At 36.3% G+C, this 24,709-nt stretch overlaps 1 protein-coding gene across 1 annotated transcript in view; it reads left to right on the forward strand.

The window, feature by feature from the left end:
- Nucleotides 1-24,709, forward strand: part of STPG2 (sperm tail PG-rich repeat containing 2) — a 388,217-nt gene that overhangs the window by 86,047 nt on the left and 277,461 nt on the right. The window contains exon 12 of the mRNA XM_053461576.1: nucleotides 12,852-13,017. Within this exon, the coding sequence (XP_053317551.1) occupies nucleotides 12,852-13,017 (166 nt within the window). The remainder of the gene's footprint in view (nucleotides 1-12,851; nucleotides 13,018-24,709) is intronic.

Genomic DNA, 24,709 nt, shown 5'->3' on the forward strand with positions numbered 1-24,709 from the left:
TACGGAGAAGTCATTTAAAAAAAAACAGTAATCAAATGTGAAATAAATGGATTAATTGGGAAATGCTACCTGATAAGTGTTTACAATAAGTACAAACATGGGACTTTGAAAAAATACGAATAGCTTCCAAATACTCCAAGCATTGTTTTAATAGAATATGTAGATTGTCTGTCTATCTATCTATCTATCTATCTATCTATCTATCTATCTATCTATCTATCTATCTATCTATCTATCTATCTATCTACCTATCCGTCTATCTGTCTATCTATCTATCTATCTATCTATCTATCTATCTATCTATCTATCTATCTATCTATCTATCTATCTATCTATCTGTCTATCTGTCTATCCGTCTATCCATCTATCCATCTATCTATCTATCTATCTATCTATCTATCTATCTATCTATCTATCTATCTATCTATCTATCTATCTATCTATCTGTCTATCTGTCTATCCGTCTATCCGTCTATCTATCTATCTATCTATCTATCTATCTATCTATCTATCTATCTATCTATCTATTTGTCTATCTATCCATGTTGCAGCAGGGCACAGCCCAGCAAAACAAATCAATCACAAGTGCCAAGCTTTACTGGCATGAAGTGGCAGACTTACTTGTGACATCTGGATAACTGGGGCTGAAAGAAGTGTTACAATGCAAAATGGCACATTTTATTCTCACAATCGCTCTATTTCAAGCTGAGTAAACAAGAAATAACACTGCAATTTCAATCAATGATAGTCTTAATTTAGAACTGAAGACCTGATAAAATGCTCATAATTGAATACAATAAAAATGTATTATTTGTTTTCCCTTTCCAACAATGAATCTGTTCATTTTTTATGGCTCTTGTGTATTCTTTGCTTTTCAACCTTTCTTACTTAATGTTTATTCTGGAAATATCCTTCCATTTGTTGTAATGGGCTATCATTTTCTTCGACGAAAGCTTGAAACCAAAGTGCACATTTGATATACAGTAAATGCCAACCTATTAACATAATGCAGAACAACAGTCATCTGGACCAGTACTGAAACACATGCCACTCTATGCAAAAGATCTACTGCGGCATTTTCACATAAAAAGGATTTGGCAAGAGCTTCTAGCATCCAGCTGCTTGGGTACCACACATCTTGCTGTTCTGAAAGTCAATTTATTTTTATTCAGAACTTATGTTTCTATATGAATACAGTCTAGACTATCATAAATTGAGTTGCAGTAATTAATTTAAACTCAGCAGTCAGCTGCCAGTAATTGCCCCATATGCAAATTAACTTGCATTACTTACAATCTGCAATGTAGTCCTGATTCATTAGCTGTTACACATCATTGACAGGTTTAAATCCCTTCATTAGAAAGAGTACATACTTGAAACATATTAAGATCATTTAGATTGCCATATGACAGATTGGAGAGCCTATATGATTAATTTGGGACATTTTTTTCACATTTCATTCTGTATTCTTGCATATTATCCTAAATACATTTATTAAATTTTGAAACCGCTGATTCAAGACTATCTATCTATCTATCTATCTATCTATCTATCTATCTATCTATCTGTCTGTCTGTCTGTCTGGCTTTCCTGCTGGGCTCATGGTGGGACCCCTACTTGCTTCTACTGAAGGGAAGCCCTGATCGTCACTCCCAGGCTTTGACAACTGAATTTCCAATGTCACCCAGTACTTTACAGCACTGTATATAGCTGTTCTACACATCCTGATATTCACTGCTGATTGATAGAATAAAAAATGGCATGTTACTCAAAATAATATGCCTAAATGACAGTATAGTTTTCATAGGTGACTCGTCATTCAACCAGTTTTATTAGCAGTAAAGGTGACATTGAATAGAATGATTGTAGTTGAGTCAGTATTGTCAGTGATCTTGATCAGCTCATTTACAAATCTCCCAGGTATGCTAATTAGCACACAGATTTAGACGTGATTACATCTTCACAGCTAAGCATTATTACACACTCAGACACAGAATTTTCTTTGCTACTGGAGAAGGGTAATGGACTAAAATATCATGGGACAGTTCTGATTTGTTGCTTTTGAACTCAGTGGGGATCATGGGCCGGTTGGGGAGATCCTCTGATCTGCTCTGGCCAGGCCTACCATGTTGTAAAACTGCTGGGACGTCTGTGCAGTTACATAAAGACATGTCCTCAGCAGAGATGAGGAAGGATCACGTGGTTCTGGGTGCGGAAGAATGATACTTTGGGGGTATTGACCAATAAAAATGTCAAGGGGTAATTTATAAAGGACTAGGAATGCAGCTAGCCTGTAAATCAGTGCAAGGCGATTCCTGTGCGTTATAACGTGTAATAAGAACAGTCTTTATGTGTATTGGTTATTTTAAACCTTAAATATCTTCACATTGGCTTATAATTTGTGCAGAACAATAACTTGGAACAGGTAAAAGATCCTCTTTAACAATTATTCTTAAATACACTGTGGTCTGCTACAAAAGTAATGCACACTTTGAGGACTATATATATGTATATATAAAGCAATTCTGGTGCAAAGCTGTAAAAGTGATGTAGTCACCCAAGCAACTATTGAAATGTTCCTGCTAATTGCTCCCCTTTTACCACTTTGTACATGAACTTTCCACATCATTATACATCAACCTCATTATGGGCTGTTTGTTGCCGCGTATATTAATGAAACCAGTGCAAGTTGACTTCTTGTATCATCACTAAGGCCATTTTTTATCATGTAACTCAAGGGACTTAACTTTATATATTGGGGTGGGGGGTGTTTTTATGTAGCTGAATTTGTCTTCCCACTGGTGTAAAACAGCCATAACATATTTATAAGGGCTGTTTTTCCCATTTGAGCTTGTGAGTGAAACAGAGAATGAGTCTTCCTTTCATTCATTATCCAAATGCCATATTATATTAGGAACCATGAAATCAGGACATGTATACATTTGGTAATTTAACTTTTTATGTACGCCTCAACCTACAGAGCACTGGGTAAGGAATAATATTGAATAACAGAGTTCAACTCTGAATGGTGAGGGGACAACAAACCACATTGGTGGGGTGTAATTGATACCTTTTACCAGCAGAAGCTACCAGAGAGAGCAATAGATGTAGTTGAGGTATTGTTAGTGGTGAATGTTTGTATTGGCCTAGTTTTAATTAATTATTTGGTATCTATGATGAAATTATATGACGTTGCCAAACAGATAGAATAAAGATTTATATCTGTGTTATTGTCCAGTCCAATCAAGTTAATGAAAAGTCAAGCAGAATGAAATGGATACCTAGAACCGATTGTTCTTGCACCTTAAAGGATAGACAAAATAAATATGTAGACTGAAAACGTTTAAAGGAAAGGACAGATTCACTGGAATCCCACCTATGCGTTTGCGCTGTTTATCAGCCACTTGGTTTACAGGAGATGTGTCCAGCGGCGATGTAATATAGAATGCATGTTTCTTACATATACTAAGTCCTTTAATATGCATTCTTCTTTGGTGGGGCCACGAGGCGCATTAAATTGTTGTTTTAAAAGGAAATCTGTATGAAATTTGTATGAAAATGCATTGCATGCTAAAACACGCACAAGAACAGTAGATGTACCTGATGTGGCACAGAGCAAAAAAAAAGTCAATTGCATATGTAAGTATTTTTTTTCCAAGAGATTTAGACACTTACTAGTTGTTCTGCTTGTACGTGATATAGATTGATTTTGAAGCTAATTTATATGTGACCGTGCCTCGTTTTTTTGACTGAATCCCTTTAATGTTTATCTGTGCTTAGATAACGTGTAAAGCGTTACTGGATTTAACTGCCGGCTGGCACCCGTGTATGTGGGAATAAAGATTGAGTGTGATCGCTATAAATAGACAAGCCTCTTTAGTCATCTGCCTATGAAAGAAGTTTAATAATTCCATGCTGGGTCCCCTTTGAACAAATTTAATGAAAATCAGCATGGTGTTGTGCCAGTCAGTATTGGATTTTGCTACTATCTCCTTATGCTTCATGGTAGGAGTTATTAAAAGAGTGACTAATAACCTAGCATTAACTGCTTAACGCCTTTGATGTGTGACAAAGATGATAGATTTGCTCGTTGAGAAACCAGATTCCCTCTAGAGGGTGCTCCTAGTTTTCTCGCTTGCCGCTGATTTAAAGCCCGATTTCCTGGGACTTTTTAAAATAGCGGTTTTGTGAGTTTATTTGCTTTTCATTATCAATGTCACGATTTGGCTCGCATGAGACATTCAGAAAAAGGCAACAACTTGATTTGTGACAATGGATTAATCTGAAGGGACAGTTCCAAAGGGCATTCTGTGAGCTCGTGAATACCATATGCTTCAAAGTCACAAGAACCGGTTAAAAGGATTTCTCGAGGTGATGAGCACAACAAAATTATACACTTGGATTAATTGATCCGCAGTGCTGGATTTTCCCATATTTTAAATGCTTGTTAGCACTGGACCGAATAATGCTTAAATAAAACTTGCTAAATCTATCCCAAAGGATCCTGTTAAATTAAAGACTTCAATCATTGCGTATTTCTGCTTTTATTTAAGAGTCATAAACAACTATATTTTTTTTCTTATTACATTAATCCTGTATAAAAAGCTTATTATTGTTAGTGGAGAGTTCATCTTGACTAATGTTAAGAAATAAGAGGCTTTTATAAATAATAATTTTCATTAAAAAAAATGAGATCTGCACAGCACAGCATTTACGCCAAAGAGGCGCTTGTTATAAAGTTGTCTGAAGTGAAAATGCCAGGTCGCTGTGTGGAAACGTCATTAAATACAAATCTTTATTAATTCATTGTTATGCCCAAAAACATCATTATGTTTCATTAATTGGGCACCGGCAGATTTCACCGTGCTATTACAATAGGAAATAATACAAAATGAACAATACCATGAATGTTCAGAAGGCGTACTGGTATGGAATAAGAAGAGGGTCTTGCTCTTATAACCTATTGTGAGGTTGTGGGGGAACGGGTAAGGGAATCATACCTATGACTAAGACTGATTGAGCACAGTGATTTCATATTTTCACTGTGGGTACAGTGCAGGTTTACTTTACTTTTTAGTTTGCAACTAATGTTAAGAAACAGAATATGTTGGCAGGTAATACTATTCTAGACTACCTATTTACCTGCTGTACACCATACTTGTTAGGAGATCTTGACTTGGTCTGATCTCACGTGCACCAGGAGGGAATTAGCCCTGCTGGTGTAAAGATAGGCTGGGTCAGAGGTGAATGGGGAATGGGCTGGAGTTCCAGTGGCCGGGGAGAGGCTGCAGTAGGGCGGCAGAGGATAGGGAGGGCAACAGGGAACATTTGTCATTGTGGTAATTGAAACGTGGCACAGACAGATACCAATCAGAATGCAGCACATGCCCAGCGAGACAAATTGCCACTGTGTTGAATAGCCTTATGCCTATCCCATGTGCCTTTAAATTCCCTCAGTGTTTACTATCCCTGACAGCACCACTAAAGAAAAGCACATTAAAGTACTCAGTGAGTACAAAAGCTGCAATGCTCAGCAGCATAATGTCTCAAGGTGGCCACGGAGAAGCTGCAATGGAGTCCTGTGCTGCAAGAGCACAGACCTCTATAGATTTTATAGCTCCCTGGGCCAGTCAGGGGAGATCAGAGGACCTTCCCAAAAGGTCCATGATCCCTACTACCAGCTTAATCGGCCCAAAACTGTCCCACAGAAAATGGGAAATACATACATTGGTCTCCAGCTCACTAAGGGATAACCGACGTCTGTGGGACCTTCTACCCGCATCCCGTAAGGGGGGCTCCAGGTAGCCTGTACTTGAAATGTTCCCATGTATGTTGAGAGGTAGCCCATGTGAAGGTGTGAAGTTGAGATAACCTGAGGACAGAAAAAGAAATTAGTTAAATGTGAAGATGACACTAGACCTTTAAATGCTTGTGCGCTATCGGTAATTATCTTCCACATTAAGTATTAAGGTGGTGGGTTGTAAAGCCTCTCTTTGCTCTGGGACTATTAAACAATCTGCTGGCTTCGATTTTGGATTGAAAATCTCCAAGTATTATAGATGCTTGTAATTAGCAATTAACCTTTTCTCTTCATTGTGACATTTCAAAAGAAATAATCAATTGGGTAGTATATAGAAAACTCATTTAATGGCATAAATAAGCAGGCAGTTGTAGTACAAAACTGCTAATCCTTCAGTGTACTGATAAAATAGTTGTTCTACTTATTTACGAGCGGTTTGCTGCCGCCTGAATTAAGTGTTTCCCAAACTAATCTAGCTAATGACTTTTCATATGCCATCATATTTACTGTGTTGTTGAAGAAAATCAATAAATATTTAACTTGTACTCATTAAAACTATAGCATTGTGTAATGATGTGATTCACTTAGAATAGCCATTAACTGAAAAGACCACTAACACCTTACAACTAAAGGCCTCTCATTATGTCCTGGGCCTTGTTAGCATCTATAAAATGGTATGTGGGTTAAAACACAACAACCTATTCCAAGTTCTTAAAATGTTTCTAGTGAATATTCCACAATAGATAATATACCCAATTTGTTATTCATATACTGGGGATTCTCACATTCTTCATTCTTTCACACATATGTCAGAACCCAAATGAAAATGCACGTTGCACAATATATGATACACATATGCATCATTATCTTTTATCAGAATTAAAAAAATATTTTTCAACATTTATTTTGACATTTTCTTTTCCTTATAGTTCATTATGTATATTGTTTCTGTTTTTGTAGACACTGTGGCATGGGATGACAGATCTAATATCAATTCATAGCAAAGCATAAATTAAGATTGGCATTAAGATTTTACTATAGCAGTAGCCACATCAATTGCTCAAGTCACTAACATTGCAGGCTTTTATAATGTCCTCATATCCAATCAATATCAGATGTTACTAATGCTGACTTAAAATCAATAGAATGTATCATAAATCCCAGAATTATTCTATTAAATTAAGAAAGTTTATTGATTTGAAATTGTTGCCTGTCGGAACCCATTTTGTCATTTAACAAGATAGGTCCTTGCCCAACTGAGATTAGGGGCTAAAGGTTTCATTAAGAGACCTGTATTATTATAGTGACAGATAGTGAAAAGTTGAAAAAATGGAATAGGAATTTTGTAGACTAGGGCATTCCCAGCAGTGTTCAGATGACTAGACATGCCGATAAACCATATGAATTATATCCATGCTGGGATTTTTGTAACATGGAAATCACTACACAACATCTATGCATGTTTTTTTTAAAAAAAAAAAAAAACATTTGCAGCATGTCATTAATCATCATAATCTAGTTCTATAGTTCTATAAATCACACTACATAGTTTAATTGAACAATTGAAATTAACTGGATGAAATATAGTGACCTGGGAATGATGCCCTCAACTGTTCATGGGAAATGAATAGGTCTTTTCTTTGAACACTCCAAGATGTAACTACTAGATGGGTAGTTACCAATACCAAAAACCAAATGGGTTCTGTGCTTGCAAAATATTCATGTTTCACTAAACATTTTCACTTCATTTGTCTATAATACACCTTTTACCAACAGATTTCGACATTTAAGATACACTATATGGACACTTGACCGTTACACCAACAGGGGCATTTATGACATTGCATTCTAAATACATATGAAGTTGGTCCCCCCTTTGCAGCTATAACGACTTCCACTCTTCTAGGAAGGCTTTCCACCAGAGTTTGGAGTGTTTCTGTTGTAATCTTTGCCCATTCATCTGGCAGAGCATTTGTGAGGTCAGGCACTGATGTTGGACAAGAAGGCCCAGCTCGCAATCTCTGTTCAAGTTCATATCAAAGGTGTTCAATGGGGTTGAGGTCAGGGCTCTTTGCGGGCCAGCCAAGTTGTGCACTGGGGGAAAGTCATGCTGGAATAGAAAAGATCCTTCCCTAAACTGTTCCCACAAAATTGGAATTGTATCAGCATTGTACCAGTGTTGTTCAAAATGTCTTGGTATGCTGAAGCATTATGATTTCCCTTCACTGAAAGTAAGGGGTCCAACCACTAAAAATAGCCCTATACCATTATCTTTCCTCCACCAAACTTTACAGTTGGCACAATGCAGTCAGGCAAGTAACATTATCCTGGCATCCACCAAACCCAGACTGCCAGACAGTGAAGTGCGATATGTCGATCCACAGAACACGTTTCCACTGCTCCAGAGTCCAGTGGTTGTGTGCTTTACACCACTCAAACCGATGGTTGGCATTGTACTTGGTGATGTGAGGCTTGCATGCGATTGCAGTTTTTGTGCTGATATTAATGCCAGTGGAAGTTTAGAACTCAGTTTTTACGACTTTTACGCACCAATGCGCCTCAACGCTCGGTGACCTTGAATTGTGACTTAACGTCGTCTTTTGCTTCTTGGCTGAATTGTTGCTGTTCCTAAATGCTTCCACTTTCCAATAATACCACTTACAGTTAACCCTGGAATATCTAGCAGGAATGAAATTTCACAAACTGACTTATTGCAAAGGCGACATGCTATCACAGTACCATTCTTGTTTTTTTTTTTTTTATTATTATTCATTTATTTATTTATTTTTTAATATTTCTAAAAGCATCTAATTATGCCCCACACTGCTCCAATGTAAGACAGGAAATCAGACTGGAAAGTGAGTTTATATACTACACATGACAAAAAGCTCAGGGGATAAAATTGACAAGTTGAAATAGGTAGCCATGGTAACCCTTATTCTCTACCACAGCGCTCCTAAAAACATGATGCCCATGGATGAAAGTTGGTGAAAATGGCCAGTGTCAAATCACAAGCAAGACACCTGTACACCTATACCTGTACACATACTAACTTCATACACTGTAAAGACTGTAAAATAAAATACAGATGGCAAGGTAATTGCTCATTAATACACATAGTGCTTTTTAAAATAGGGCGTGCTTAATATATCTATATATATTTTCTGCTGGTAACTAGTTTAATGAAAATGTACAGACTGAGGGTAAGAATGAGCTGGTGTTACTATTAAAAAATCCATTATTAAATAATGCAAGCATAATTTAATTTAATCTTTAAAAATACATGGAATATGTCTCAACTAACTCTTCATCCTGACAAATCAGCGATTATATAAATGAGTAACAGAGTCTTTACATGATGGCAGCAATTCCTTCTGCTAATACAGGCATTTTTAAAATTTATAGACCTACTGAATTTAATGGACTTGGTAATCTATAAGCAGTATAGTTCTTAGAAACCTCAAATAAATGGTAAATATAAAATATATTAACGGAGATGACCCTGAATTGAATTTGAGTTGAAGGTTTCTCTGCTGCAGGGACAATTGAGCGATGTAGTACAGTCTTGCATGCTGCTCTGGCGTGCAAAGGGTTAAAAAGCATGCTCAAAAAAGTATTGCTGTTTGAGACTACAAACATCCGGGATGATCTGTTGCTCGTCTAGTTTCCGCAATGGAAGCTCAGATATACCCCATATAGTTTCTATTTTACAAAGGAGAATTGTGTATATGAATAATGTACATGGTATAAATATGAATACACGTATACACTTAGATGACGTATGTTGTGTTTCCCATAGGCAGCCATTTATGTTCTGTATATCATATATAAACCCAACACAATAATATATAAGCCATGTCAATTTTCTAATAGCTACAAACAAAATCGACCCCAAAATGATGTTGCTTTATATCAGTCAATTGCAAATGTGCATTAAAAGGAACGATGCCAGCAGAATTACCCATTTCTAAATGGCAATCAATAGAGATGAGATGGTTCTGTAAAATTTTTGGTCATATAGTGTATTAATGGATCTTTGAATGGCTTTGAGAGCTGAAACACACAAAAGCGTATGATTGTTGAGCCACGTCATTCAAGTCGACTCACCTTTCTATTGAATAGACCCAAGAGTGACATAAGCAAAGATGGGGACAATATTAGTAGCAGACAACACATGCAGTCTTTGTACCTAGCAAAAGTACATGCAGTCTTTGTACCCAGCAAATTGCCATTTGGGCTAATATTGGCACTCATACAATTTGTATCTAGTGACTGCCATGGTTTTCTGTGCCTAAATAGCTTCTGTAATTTAAGGCTTTCTATTTCAAGTAGTACATGGGAGTTTTTCCGATTTTTAAACTTTAGCTTGAGTAAGTATTTATTCTCTGTAAACTGAATACTTTTATGAATATAAATGTCAAGCTACAGTTCCAGCAACTCTGAATCCCAGCTAAGATAATTACTTTGCTACTGTAATAAAAGAAAAGGCACATTTAAAGTTCTGAAATGTCAGTATATTTAAAAAGAAATCTCACTGTACTCGAGAGTGCATGTCTAGACATGGCTTCTAAAATCACTTTGCAGGCAAATTCCCTTTATTCACATAGAGATAATTGCCGGATATTAAAACTACTGTAGGCCGTGTTTTCAAACATCGTTTCTATAATCTACTATCTTCTGTTCTCATCAACATAACCTTCCCAGTCATGAGGCAGACATTTGTGCTCCTGTGTACATAATTTATTACATAATTTAATCAGGGGTCGTCCCCCACAATGCAGTCATCTGTCCCACTTTGTAGCACAGACACTGCCATAGCCTGGTTCATTCCAAGTTGGCTGCATGTATGTCACAGTGGGGGGGTCAAGAAAACTGCAAGAAGTGGTGCAAATATTTTAGGACTTTGAGCGCCACAGTTGACATCATCATTGATACAGTTGCAACCCCTTGACATACTGTCTAACTGGTCATTGTCTTCTAACTTTGGTAAACTCTGACTCATTTAGTGGACTTCACTGCCAAATGGCAGAGATGGAACCTTGGCACTACAGGAGAAAGCAGTGCGAGAGGATAAACACATGTTGCATGTCGTGATGATCTGGTGGTTTTGCCTGACAGAAGACTGGAGGCTACTGCAGAATACATAGGGACAAAAGATGTCTGCGCACAATGCCAAATTACTCAGTGACAGCATGAAATGACTTAAAATCTATGAAAGCCATATTTAACAAACATAGAAGAGATCATTACGAACCTCTAAATACTGTATATACATTAATTAAGCCAGGAGCTTTAGTGCTGTGTATAGACCAAGTACACAAACTGGCCTGACACATTCTGGCACCCTATTGGAAGATGAGGTAAAACAGTGATATTTACCTGCATCCACAGAAACCTGGCCTCATCCCTTATGAAAACACTTCCCCAGAAGAGGGAGAACTTAACTGCCCTAAAAAAGTTTCCAGGTATTAGATAAAGCCCTTTAGAGGGCACTTCCTGCCTGACCCAAGTCAGAACAAATGTTCTGTAGAATATAAGGAAGGAGTGAATTCTACATTTTTATGTACAGTATGTGTACTAATTACTTGACATGATTTGAAACAAGTGATTTGCTTGTGCTAATTACAGAGAACATGCCAACAAATCAGGAGCATTTCCCTTTTTGGAGTGCTCCCTACCATTCAAAGAAATTCAAAGACTCGTGATTGTTTTCAATATGATTTAACTAGTGCTCAACATAGGATAGGTACAGTTATATAATTTTATATATCATAAATCTTCCACATGAGATACATTTATTTTCTGTACCACACTTTTAATGGAGCTCTTGAACCTGCAATGTAGTCCTTGCCACAATAGAATACTATTTTCATTTTCACTACCAATTCAAATACACAGACGCAGAAGCCTTTTCCACATTTTCCTAAAATACTTTTCATAACGGCCTGTTTCCTTGCAGTGTTTTTTTTCCTGTAACAATATGCATATAGAGCATTCCCATTTTCTGTTCCCTTTGGCTTGCTCTATACATTGAAATAAATTGCTTGTCAGCTCTGCACCTCCATGGATAACTGTGACCTATTACAGAGCCTCTTTGTTATTAAGTAATAGCACAGCAACGAATGTAATTTTCTCAGCCATTAATGGAGGAACTACAACCTTCTTTAACTGATTATTAAGAGTTATGTCAAAAGTACTACATTCTGTAATTATATGTTCGCTTGGGTTATAAGTCATTTTCATAGAAATGTCTGTTCTATACATATTATAAAAATTCTGACATACTTATTTTCAATTAATGTACCATATAAGCTTGTACATTGTAATACATTCTGAACTGGTGGTAGTGTTTAATGTCATGCCCTGATTTTACTTTACAATAAGTCTAGCTAACTGTTTAACAGTAAATATACCAGGAACAACTTTTAGACAAATACTTTTTTTTTGGAGCCTTAAAGAAAATCAGTCAAAGAAAATGAACATGGTGTCGGACACATGGACTTCTATTAAACAGCTTAAGAGGGACACTCCAGCCATTATTTGCACTTTAATGCATATGGAAGCTGAGTGGTCCCTATCATTTTTTGTGTAATTCCCTCTCACAAATGCATGGAGGGAATCTGCAGAATTCCTCCTATGTTCATTTCTTTCTTTTCCCACCCGTTGCAGAAGATGTGTGATTCTGGGGAAGGGTCCAAATGACCTCAAATGCTTTAAGGAGCCAAATGGTGGAGTGAAAAGATGACCACATAAGGATCGTTGGGCTGCAGCGTCTCCTAAAACAAAGCCACTTTATTTTTTCTCTACAGGTTAAAGTGCTTTCAAAGTACTTATGCAATGCTTTCAAAGTACAAAATGCATTCTCTTTTGGTACGGTTGACTGAGACAGTAGACTTTCCCTTTTAGAGATGAAACTTACAGTCTCTTTTTGCTTACCTGTAAACATGCACACACACACTGGCCTGAAATAAAATGTCTTGTTATGACCCATGTGAACATTTTTAACAAATCATTTTTCAACTTGTGCTTAATTTTACTTTTACTTCTCTAGGATACACCACCGCCTGGTTCCTATAACATTTGTGAATCATTTGAAATATTGCATGGTAAAGGCAGATACAGACCACCCAGGACCCTGCAAGCCAAAAGAAAACATGCCTCTTTTTTGAGTGGGGCTCCTAGAACCATTCAGTTGAAGACTGACACTGAAGTGCCAGGTAAGCTTGTGTCTGTACTTGTGGATATAATTATAATTGGATATTATAATCTGTCAATCTTAATTGTTAAAATAACTAACTAGTTACCTACAAACAAAAATAGGCCATCTAAGCTCTTTGGAGCACAGGCAGCTTCAATGAGTTCCAAGGATATCTGAGGAAAGTCATCCATTTTTAGCCATAACAATGCTGTATTAAGCGAAATAACCAAGAGAAATAAACACTAATTCACTAAAGTTTAAGTTGTCAATCAAGTTATAGAAGACACCTCTCAACCAAGTTGCTGTTAGGTTCAGCACCTAGTGATTAGAGAAGTTGATTTTTAATAAACTCCTTTTAGTTAGCCTGAACAGCATATTTCCATTATTAACTTGACACAGCTCAAAGTGTAATAATTCCATAACCAAAATGACAAGTTCCAGGGTTCCTAAATCAGCAAAATTGATAAAAATGAAAATAATGCAGAAATAGTTTGAAAATACATTGAAAGCACAGTGATATATTTATTTGCTTTGTTTGGATACTCAAATTCTTAATTAATAATACATATTAAAAGTGTGTAGCACTAACAATTACTGTACTGAGTATGTACCTCCACCAACTTTAGGCCTTTAGGTTAAACTCAAGGTCTCTGTAATTAAGCTACACTTCAGTTTAACTTCATTTTGAAGAAAATCAAATCATTGGTTAGTTTTAGGGTGACAGGAAATGCTCAATAAAGATTAATCACAAAACTATGGCCATTGTAATTTGTCTTTATTGGAGTTTTTTCATTTATCCCAATCAGCAGGCAGCCTTTCCTAGCTTTATCCAATTATGGTGACTGACAATGTGTACCAACAGGGGATCAAAACACAAGAATGTACAGCTTAGCTTTGGAGAAATGTAGCACAACATGTATTGTTACAGTATGTGTGAGATTTCTGCTCAAATATGTCATTTATTAACCCCCAAGCTCCAGGCAAGCTTACATTCCAATGAAATGAACATCATGTTATCAAAACATATCACATAATAAAATTGTGGCTAAGAAAGGGTTAGTCTCGTCAAATTACATTACATTTTATTGACACAGCACCAGCATATTCTGTAACGATGTTACAAAAGGCAAGTGAAAACGAAAAACAATAAAACTGACAATATACAAGATGAACGGTAACCTTAACACATGTTAAGACATACTTTTACAGACAAGGAAGAGGACCTGCAAGCTTACAATCTATTATTGTCATTATGACATTGAGCTCATACAATGCCAAATTTCACTTTGTCTTATGAACAGAGATGAAAAAAGGGGGAATGGTTGAATAAAATTTTTATCACCCAGTCATACATCGTGGGCTTCTCATGCACCAGTTCCATGCAGAAGATTTCGCATACTTTTGCAAGAATTTGACCATTGTTGTTTAAAGTCTAGTTTAGTCTACCTAGATTGATCATGTAGAGTTACTCCTTGCATTGTCTCCCCAGTCCCGTATAATAAAGGACTTTTGTAGACTTCAATATTCTGTACTGTTTTCACAGATGCCATAACATTACTTGACATTTACCTAATTCATAGTTGGTGGGAATCTGGTATCACACAGGCTGCAAATGATTGTCCAATAAGTAATACTTGTTTTAACCCCTTAATGACAAAGCCCGTACATGTACGGGCTCAAAATGCCTTGTTTTCAATGGGTTTAGGAACGCCCATTGTCCTTAAGGGGTTTATATTTGATAGGTATTGCAGCAATGTAGCTATGTTAAATCAAAATATACTCCCATTTTGCTTTATTCTAGTTAGTTTTCACAATGTGGTCCTCATAATTGCCAATTGCTGCTTTTCAGCTAATAGGAATTTGAATTTTATATGAATGATAACCAAATTATTATCTAACTAATGATTTCACTAAGAGAAAAATCTTCTGTGTGTATACTGTGACTTATACCAACTGTGTCTTATATATTCTTATATATATATATATATATATATATATATATATATATATACTGTGTGTGTGTGTATATATATATATATATATATATATATATAGATATATATATAGTGTATATATGTATATATATATATACTGATGTTTTCAGAAAAACACAAATTATCAAAATTGTTTACTTCTCTGTATACAGTATCTGTTATTCACCTTTGTTGTTTGTGACTCCGAGGAAACATTCCCATAGTTTTTATATAAGCTTGTTTGCCTATTTCTAGTTCGCCTTAGGATTTGTGATTTCTCCTCCAGGAAGTTCTCCAAATCAGATTTATTGTCTTTTATTTGATTACTGTTTTCTTCCCATCACAATTGCTTTATTGAATTGAAGTCTGGATGTTACACTGGTCTTTTAAGAACAAAGTTTTTGTGTTCATTTAACCATTTCTCCATATGCTGGATTACTACAGACTATGGACTAAATTTATGTCTTCTAGGATAGGTGAAAATACATTTTTTTTTATGAGAACACATATGCATCAAACACTAAAAAGGGGAATCTTGATTAAACCAAGTTATGGTAAAATGGCAACCCCCCCATAAATTCCTTAGGGTACTAAAAACTAAACTAATTAACTGTTTATTACTTCTCAGCTCTTCTCAGCTTCTCCACCCCAATATTATTGGTTCTTTACGCAAATTAATTGTAGGGCACATTGTGCATGCTTTATATATTTATATATTTATTTGTTATCATTTATAAATAAAGCCCAATTATATTCAGCAAGGCTTTACAACGGGCACCAATGTCCATTAAAGGCATGTCCATGGCATGTCATGGACATTTCCCCATGATCACTGGTGGAGATTACATTGTACTCCTACTATTAGTATAAGCAAGACAATCTAGGAATACTCTAGTTACATTGTTCTAGCAGACAATCTCTAGCACTAGAGATTGATCCGTAAATTGTTACAGCAATAATTTCCCAACAGCTTAATGGTTTACTGTACAATAAACTATTATTACGTAAAATACATTGAGGATGGTAGACAGTATATATATATATATATATACAGTAATTAATACCATATACAGGAAAAAAAACATGCTCAATACCTTTCCTAAATCATTCTTTAATAGCAGGTATAAAACTGTGTGTCTTCTTTCTGTAAAGGGCATGTTTCAAAACAACAAATTGGATTGTTATGCCATAATAAACACAGTCGAGTTTTATTTCCGCTAATGTTTCCAAGTTTTATAGCTTTAGGACACTGGTACAACTTCAGCTCATTTCCAGATCTTAACTATCGAGGGTATATTATATCATAACATTATTCCAGAAACCTTCGCACTGGAGGGAGATCTCAGCACGGTTTCCAAGTTTATTTTTAGCTTGAAGTTGTATGTGTTACTTCTTAGAACATGCACTGCCTCATTAATGTATTTGGCCTGGGCTGAGGAGCTCAAGTTTTATGAATTCATTTGAAACGATCGTTTCTTTGACTTTTTGGTGTTGGATGTTTATCTGGCTGCTTCCTATGAATACACTTCAGTGAATTTCAAAATAGAGTTTTACTGGAAGACATTTGTATTTTTAGAAAGAAAAAGCAAATACATCATTATTTTCATTTAATAGTTCTCAAGAAATGAAAAAGGTATATGACTTTTGAGAAGAAGAATGCAACTTGTTTTGTATCTTAGTTTTAAAGAAAAATCAAATCAAATATTAATTGAAAAGTATTGAATATCCTGGCTTGGTGTTTCATTTGTTGAGAAACAGCATATAGCAAAATTGCAATGTTTTAGCTACATCACCTCACTATAGATTATGTGAAGGGTCAAGGGGGGAGAGGGGGTAGCTAGTGAGAAGTGGGGAGAGAGGGTAGCTAGTGAGAAGGGGGAGACGGGGTAGATAGTGAGAAGTGGGAGACGGGGTAGATAGTGAGAAAAGCTGTTTGGGGACAAAGCTTGCACTGTAGGAAGTGAGTGACGTTACATGGTGAAATCGTGGGGCTCAAAGAGATGGAGTAGAAAATGGGTGTGGTTAGAGAGGTTATGTTTGTTAAGAGGAGCAATATTGCCACACCCACCTGAGGGGGGGCGCCAAAAAGTTTTTGCACCCAGGCATCAGTGACCCAAGGTTCGGCCCAGGAGTCCGCGGTGTTCACACGAAATGTCAGACTTAAAAACCAAAATTCACTATAGTAGTTTGATCAATCTAGTGAGTCATAGTGTACAATACTGCAGACTCTGCTACTGTTTAATAGTCTGGGAAAGATTATCTCTATATCCATTTGCAGGTCGACTTCGTATTCCGCTTTAAATCTATTTAGCACATTTTATGTACTTCATGTAGGTATTGTTTTTTCTTCTACTTTTATTATTTATCACATAAAACAGTTTAATCCACATGGTGTTTGCACCTTTTACACCTTTGTAATTTTAGAAAATACCAGGCGTAATCATTTTTGCTTCATAAAAATTGATGTATTTATTTTGCAGTGTGGCAGCCTCACAATTAAGGTTATCTCTCTCATAAAGAATAATAAAAAAAAGGTTTGGCTAAAAAGACATCCAGTTTATTGTATTGAAATGCAATATGCCTCTGCATGAATTTTATTTTATCATGAACCATTAAAACATGAAGCACCTTACATACTTTTTAGCCCAATATTAAAGCAGTAAAGGAGATATAACAAAAAAAAACAGATTAACACTGAAAATGGCCACTGTGAGATAGCCCTTATGAATAAAACAGCACAGTGGTAATTTACGTTGAAATGATAATGGGACAGCATGACAGGATTAAATGAGAATTGGATTCTAGAACACTGGCACTGAAGACAATAAAGATGATATGCTTTTTGTACACAGTCATACGATATGATTTTGCCATAACATAAAACCAAAAAATAGATTGTACTATTAAGAGCTTTTCATCATAAGTGTGCAACCATGGTTCAATAATTTTCCTCTTGATGTGCACAAACTCATAGGACTAATAAAACATCTCTTTTACATGTCATTGTTTGGTACAGTTATGTTTTTCAATACATTTTCAATAGTCATATTTTATGAAATAAAAATGTTGGTGAAATGATAAAGACATCAGGATTTTGCCGTATTTACCAGATGAGTTCTGCGTGTTACATGAATCACTGAAAATCTATGACAGTTTCAGGCAATAATCACATGTAGTGTAACTGTATGTTTAACATGTTTTTGTACATACGTTTCTTTTTATACTTGGTACTCAAAGTCTTTAAAATCCAATAAACAGTGAATAAATTGCAGCCCTGTAATTATTATATTGTTTTTTTGTAGGAACTTTGTGTGTGCTAGCTATGTGACATTGAAAGTGTAATAAGAAGGGTATAGCCAATTAAAGTAAGTCTAACAATTAGATGTGTACAGAGAACAGTAATTTGCCTGTGACATTGATTTGAAGATTCATAATAAATGTAATATCTTTAAATAAAACAGTAGATTAACTAAGGGTCATATTTAGGCTAGGGCAATTGGGACTCATGCCTGAGCCCCACACTTAAGAGAGTTCTACATTTCCACAGTTCTACTGCTTAATGGAGGACGCACACTTGTCCCTTCTTAAGAAGACCAAAAAAGGTCTTGCAAACCCTCCTTGCCTCTTGTTCCGCAAAGCCTGAAGGCAACCCTGACAAATACACAATTACACTGACACGATAGGGTCTACTACATAAAGATAGATTTGAGGAAGAGTTTAAAGGATAGTTGTGTTTCAGCTCCTATATATAATGTAGACCCATCCTCAATAAGCTTCTACTCCCAGAAATCTTGGCTTTAGTGAGATTTCTTCAAAGTCCCCTCACCCATTAAATTACGCATTATGCAGAGCCAGTTCAGCAACTCTCCTGCCAGCCCTGCCTTTAATAAAGGTCTAGGCAGTTTTATGCTCTGTTTTACACACTATCACCAGCAAATAGGTTCCAAATTCCCTTTGAAGAGAAGCAGTGTGATTTTATCTCCTTAAAGACAAGCAGTGTTCTAAGGCTCAAACACTAGCGACAGCAAATGGGGGCTTGAAAGAGTTGGTGGTTGCATCCATGCTCTTTCAAATGTTTAGCCCACTGGTCACTTGCCAAAAGACACTGTCCATGTTTATGGGGAGCCTTAAGTCAAATGCCTAGTATTTGAAATGAATTAGGTCAACTTTGAGTATTTGACACCACCAAGTGATCTGATGCTACACTTCAGATGAGCCCCCTTCCTGCAGCGTAGGGATGATGTTTAGGAATAGAGAGGACTGTAAGTTATCCATGGTATAGGATGGGTTAAAGAGCGGCTAGGATTCAAGTTTTTGATTTTTTTCACCCATATTCTACAAAATCCCATGAGCAGAGTCCACAGATTAAAAACCTCAATGTAATTGATAGCTTGTTCAATATGAGTAGATAAATGCCGTTTTACAAAAAATTTTGATTTTGTTATTTTTGATTATTGATTTTTTTTAGCAATCACCTATTTAATATTCCTGCGGTGTTTGTCTTAACATAAACCCACCACGAAAATTTCATAAATACAATTAAATTAGAGGTGTAATTAAAATGAGAATAGCTTTACATTCCATGAGAACCAGTATAATGTTTGTCACTAGATATGATTAATACTTCATGTAAGACGCTTGCTTTTTTCATTAAACTATTTGCCATAAAAATGAAATATCAGAATTATAATGCCTCGTAAAGCTTCTGAAAGACTATAAACTAATAGATTAATCACTCTAAGTGGACATCAAACTATTTTATATTTGTTGGGTTTTTTTGTCCAGCATCAGGTTAGTAAGCATAAGAGGTTAAAAGCCACCTTATACCCAATGATTGTTTTAAAACTACCATGTATGAAACCTGCATACGAACATACGGCAAGCAAGTACTACCCATTAGTACAGAAACAAGTACCAAAACCTATTTCCTGCAAAGAACCAAAACCTTGCAAATACACTGGTAGTTGTGGTCAAGTAACAGATTATTTCTTATTTCTATACCCAGTTTTACATAGATGGTAACGGTGTCTACTCTCAAACCTTTAATGTTGGTCAATAGAGCAAAACAGCTATTAGGACCTTACCAGGTCCCTAGCACAGGAGGAGGAACTGTAGGTAGGAGTGACCTCAAAAGGACAGGATGCAGAACCACAGACACAGGGGAACTGTAGCTCATATGGCAGCTTAGGTATGCTGAGGTTACAATGCAGATTGCAGTGTCAGAGCTGGAGGATAACTCAGGAGTGAAGTCAAACAGGACAGAGGTCAGGAAATCCGTGTAACAGGAGCAGTCAGGCCAGGAGGTCGGCAACAGAAGTCAAATAGCGAAGGGGCTTACCAACAGGCCGCTGTCATAACTTCTATTCGGGTCACAGGCAGGTAAAAAGGTAACTGGGACAGGTAACAGGAACATGTAACCAGGCAAGTAGGGACACAGGGAAGGGAAAACCAATACCTGGTTTCTGGGCATGCTGCAGATGAAATTGGATTATGGTGCCTTTAAGAGCCCCCATTGATGGGCACGCAACAAGATTCCATCATGCAGTGTCAGTCTAGGAAAATGACTTTTTCCTCAATTATAGAGGTTGTTCTGCAGCTGTTTTTCAACTACAGGTTCCAGGATTTTCAATGAGCCTTTCTCAGTCAACTGCATTTCAGTGATTCTAGAAGGTTTAGTGAAAGAACTGTTTGATAGCTGCCTTAATAATAAAAGATGATGATCCTAGTTATGGATGATGGAGAACGGCTAATGAAAAATGTTCTTTTGTTAAAGGATGGTTTAGGGCTGCTCATTCTATTGAGTATAGTTAAGAGAAATGACCAAACATCCTACATGTATAATTCAGAAAACTACCCTCCAACAGCATGTAGAAAAAACAGACCAGTTGTTTACCAGTCGGTATACCATAACTCAGGGATCATACAAACTCTTGTTTATTATGTTTTTAATTAAGAGGAATTATTTGCCCAGTGAAGAATAGTTAACAGCTCCCTTAACACATACATTAGCCTCCAATGAGTTTACCGCTAAATACATTCTCAAGGACAGGTTTTGCTTTTTTATTGGCTATAAGTAAAAAGCACATTTTGCTTTCATTATGTGTAGTCAATACTGTTACAAGGTTAAGTTAATAAGGTCTTCATAATGAACATTCTGTTGCTGTTAAATGACCAGCACCATTGTGCAAATGAATGAACTTTGCTTTGCTGTTTTAGTAACTGGAGAAGATCAGCAAGGCCAGCACCTCTTTTGGTTTAACAATCACATATTCTTTACAGGCATGCATGTAGGAAATGTATATTGGTCCTGGGTGTAATTGATATTAAAGGTCAGCTAAAAACATTAACTTTATACTACCATTGACCTCTTATGTACAAGAAAACCTTCATTTATGAGAACTGTGTTCTGATATTCTGCTCCACTACAAAATGTTTTCTTTTTTGTTTTGTTCCAAAAATGATGCTACTCAGTCAAACATATTTACACAAATACTGAGCATGCATTTTTTGGGGGGCTAAAAATATTTTAAAACAAAATGTAGCCCAAGATCTCAGTTCCTAACGAGTTCATCCGATGCACTCTTTTTCATCAGTTTTCAATGAATATCTAAGATGTTGGGGGAAACTTACTGGGTTCAATGTAAGAAATGCTCATTTCTTGGAAGAATTGATGGTCTTGCCTCCATAGCAACCTCTTTGAATATCAGAGGTACTAGACATCCTATTATGTTTTGACATCATCCAACCTTCATTCATCAAATTCTATGTTTCTTTTGTGTATTTGAATGTTATGTAGATGTTGCTCCAAACACAGACAAGAAGTGGAGCATAACTTCTTTACTCTACTTCAGAAAACCACATGCTCACATAAAGATATATACACAAGAGATCTAACACAACAGAACAAGTGCACATTTCCATTATGCTGCCACCTACTGGCAAAACAGACCCCAATACAAATAAAAAACAGTTTCTATAAACCACAAATCACTGACTGCTTACGGGTTGCTCCAACAGCAAAACATCAAGCAATGTTTAATTGTAATGGGCAGCTGTCCCTGTCATAGCTCTTAGGATAACCAGATTAATTTATTAAAACTATATAAAACTTGCTTTTGCAGTGTAGCTATTTTGGAGACATTTAATAAACTAGTTTGTCTTGGAAAATCATTCTTGAAGTTGTTTCATCTCTTCATACCCCATTTATAAATAAATCATATATTCAATAAGATATTAAATACTCTACCTGTTTTGCTACCTAATCTTCACCCCTCCTAAATTAATCTACCTATAGGTTCCGTTCCTCCAGATCACTTCATGCCGCTCCTGCACATAATGCTCCGGGGCAGTACTTAAGTTACTTACGTAATTTACAAAGTCTGAATAAAGCGTGCCCAAGGAACGCCTCAAACAACAACCCCTAAAACCAGCGTGTCACTCTTTGGCCATTTCATTTGTTGGGATTTATGGAATCTACTGTTATGATCAAAAACCTCAATTTGTGAGGTTGTTTTAGAACATCTTTTTCAAATGCTGGGCATAATATATGCTTATAAATTCATAGAGATATTATTTTTTCCCATTTGAATTGCTTGGCAAAACCTAAAGTACAGTTAATCTTTTGGCTTATAAATACTCAGGACGTTGGTATTTTGCAAGGCGATGGTAGGTCAGCAAAGATCATGCAGGTTTTATTAGTGACGCACTTTCATTTCCTCTTTGCTTTGAAATATATAAAAACACTTTAGACAGCCAAACCTCATTTCAGAATGACATTAAAACTCCTCTTGTCTGACAAGGATTGGCAACAGAAAACCTCAGGCTATCCAACACACTATAATGATCCAGCCTTGTAACTACCGCAAAAGGGAATCATTAGACTCCATTTGTAAATATGAAACCAATAAGGTTAAACGCTGTCGGAATCACAATCGCCTTTTTTATTCACATTGTCATGGATTTCCCATTTTGGTGACTGTTCTGTCATCTGTTCTTCTACATTGTTGCTCATCTAAGTAAAAGTTATAGTTATTCAACACATGTCCGTTTTAAACAATCAGGTGAATTATACCCAGCTGAAGCAATTTACATTGTGAAATCATGCAAATAAATATCCCTTCCAAATCTAATGCAACACAAATTATACCTTTAGAATGGACATTTTTTGCTACATTGCCAATCTGTGTTCACATTTTTCCGTAGATGGATGGTAATAACCACATTTCCTATCTATTCTGAAATGGACATTCTTTTGTTTTTTATAATCTCATATTTACTATTTATGTATAGGTGTTCTAGTTCTGTTATCTTATTCCTAATGGACAAACACACTTGTCTTTACCATACTACTCAATCTTGTGGCAAACAAGACAATGTATTGTCCTGAATCACCCATATGGGTCCTCTGGCTAGAGAAGGCCTAGGGAAGCAATATGTTTTGCAATACCCGGGAACTCTCGGTGTTTGATCCAGCTTCCCCGTGTCCCGGGGTTAGTTTCCTCTTTTTCTGGGTAGGGAGTGGTGTTGGCCACGTCCACTGGCTGCCTACTCCCTGAACTCCGTCCATCTTCTAAAGGCTACGACTAGCCCCATCACAACGAACAGCTAGCCATGCCCTATGTGTTCTAGCTTTGCCACTTGACCCATGGAGAGAGTTGTGTAGTATACGCTGGGAGGTTCCCATGTATGATGATTTGGTAATCGACTACTACCTACAGTGGTGACCGTGAAGTCTAATAGATCAGAGTTTTACAAGAGCAGGATTCTCTTTCCCTTCTGCACAGCATGTTTTTTAATCTTCCATATTCAATATTTTGATATAACTGTTAATTTCTTATCCTCCCCTCATTTTAATAATACCAATGAATCTACTGGTGCTCTATTAATAAAATGGAATAGAGAAATGTAATATAATAAAATAACAGGTCTGTCAATAAGAACAGATGTTATAAGCTTGCGAGCCGGGCTCTCTCCACCTAATGTGTCGGTTTGTCTTAATCTGTTAATTCTTGTCTTGTCATACACCCTGAATATATGTATTGTATTAAGCGCTGCGTACATTGTTGGCACTATATAAATAAAAGATAATAATAATAATAATACATCATTAAAACCCACTTTTCTTCAATGCTGCACTACCTGACTATATATAACAGTGTTCTCTATAATACATATGGTCACCATACCCTATGCTAATCTCACATCTAACAAGTATTCTGTTATTCAGATTAGATTGTTTAACCCGGACTGATCACCTGCCTAAACCCATACCCAGAGCTGTTACTCAAGTGCGTCCCTCATCTTACAGTGCCTGCGACAGCTGTCCCTCTTACCCCTCAATGCATATTATAGCACTGCTCATACCTTAATTGATTTCACAGTTTTCAGTAAAATTTATATGCCCATCCTATTGACAATTATAATTTTATGAGTTTATATTTTAGTTATTGCTTAGATATATTGTAACGTTATCCATACACATGCGGCTAAGTTTACGAATTCAGATATGAATTCAGTGTGCTTAGAGGAATCTGTAAATATCTGGCATTATTCACAGTGGTTTTTATGGGATCAACGATCTTATTAATCAATACATGGAATGTGAGAACACAAATATAATATAATGTAGCCCAGAGGCTACCTAGCAAACCTAAGTCTTGCTTCAGTATGAACTGAACCTTATAGTGCAATTGTCACTATTGTAGCTTTTAGCATAACTCATTCATTCGTCAAAACTAC

This window comes from Spea bombifrons, chromosome 1 (assembly GCF_027358695.1).
Source record: "Spea bombifrons isolate aSpeBom1 chromosome 1, aSpeBom1.2.pri, whole genome shotgun sequence".
Classification (NCBI taxonomy): Eukaryota; Metazoa; Chordata; class Amphibia; order Anura; family Pelobatidae; genus Spea; species Spea bombifrons.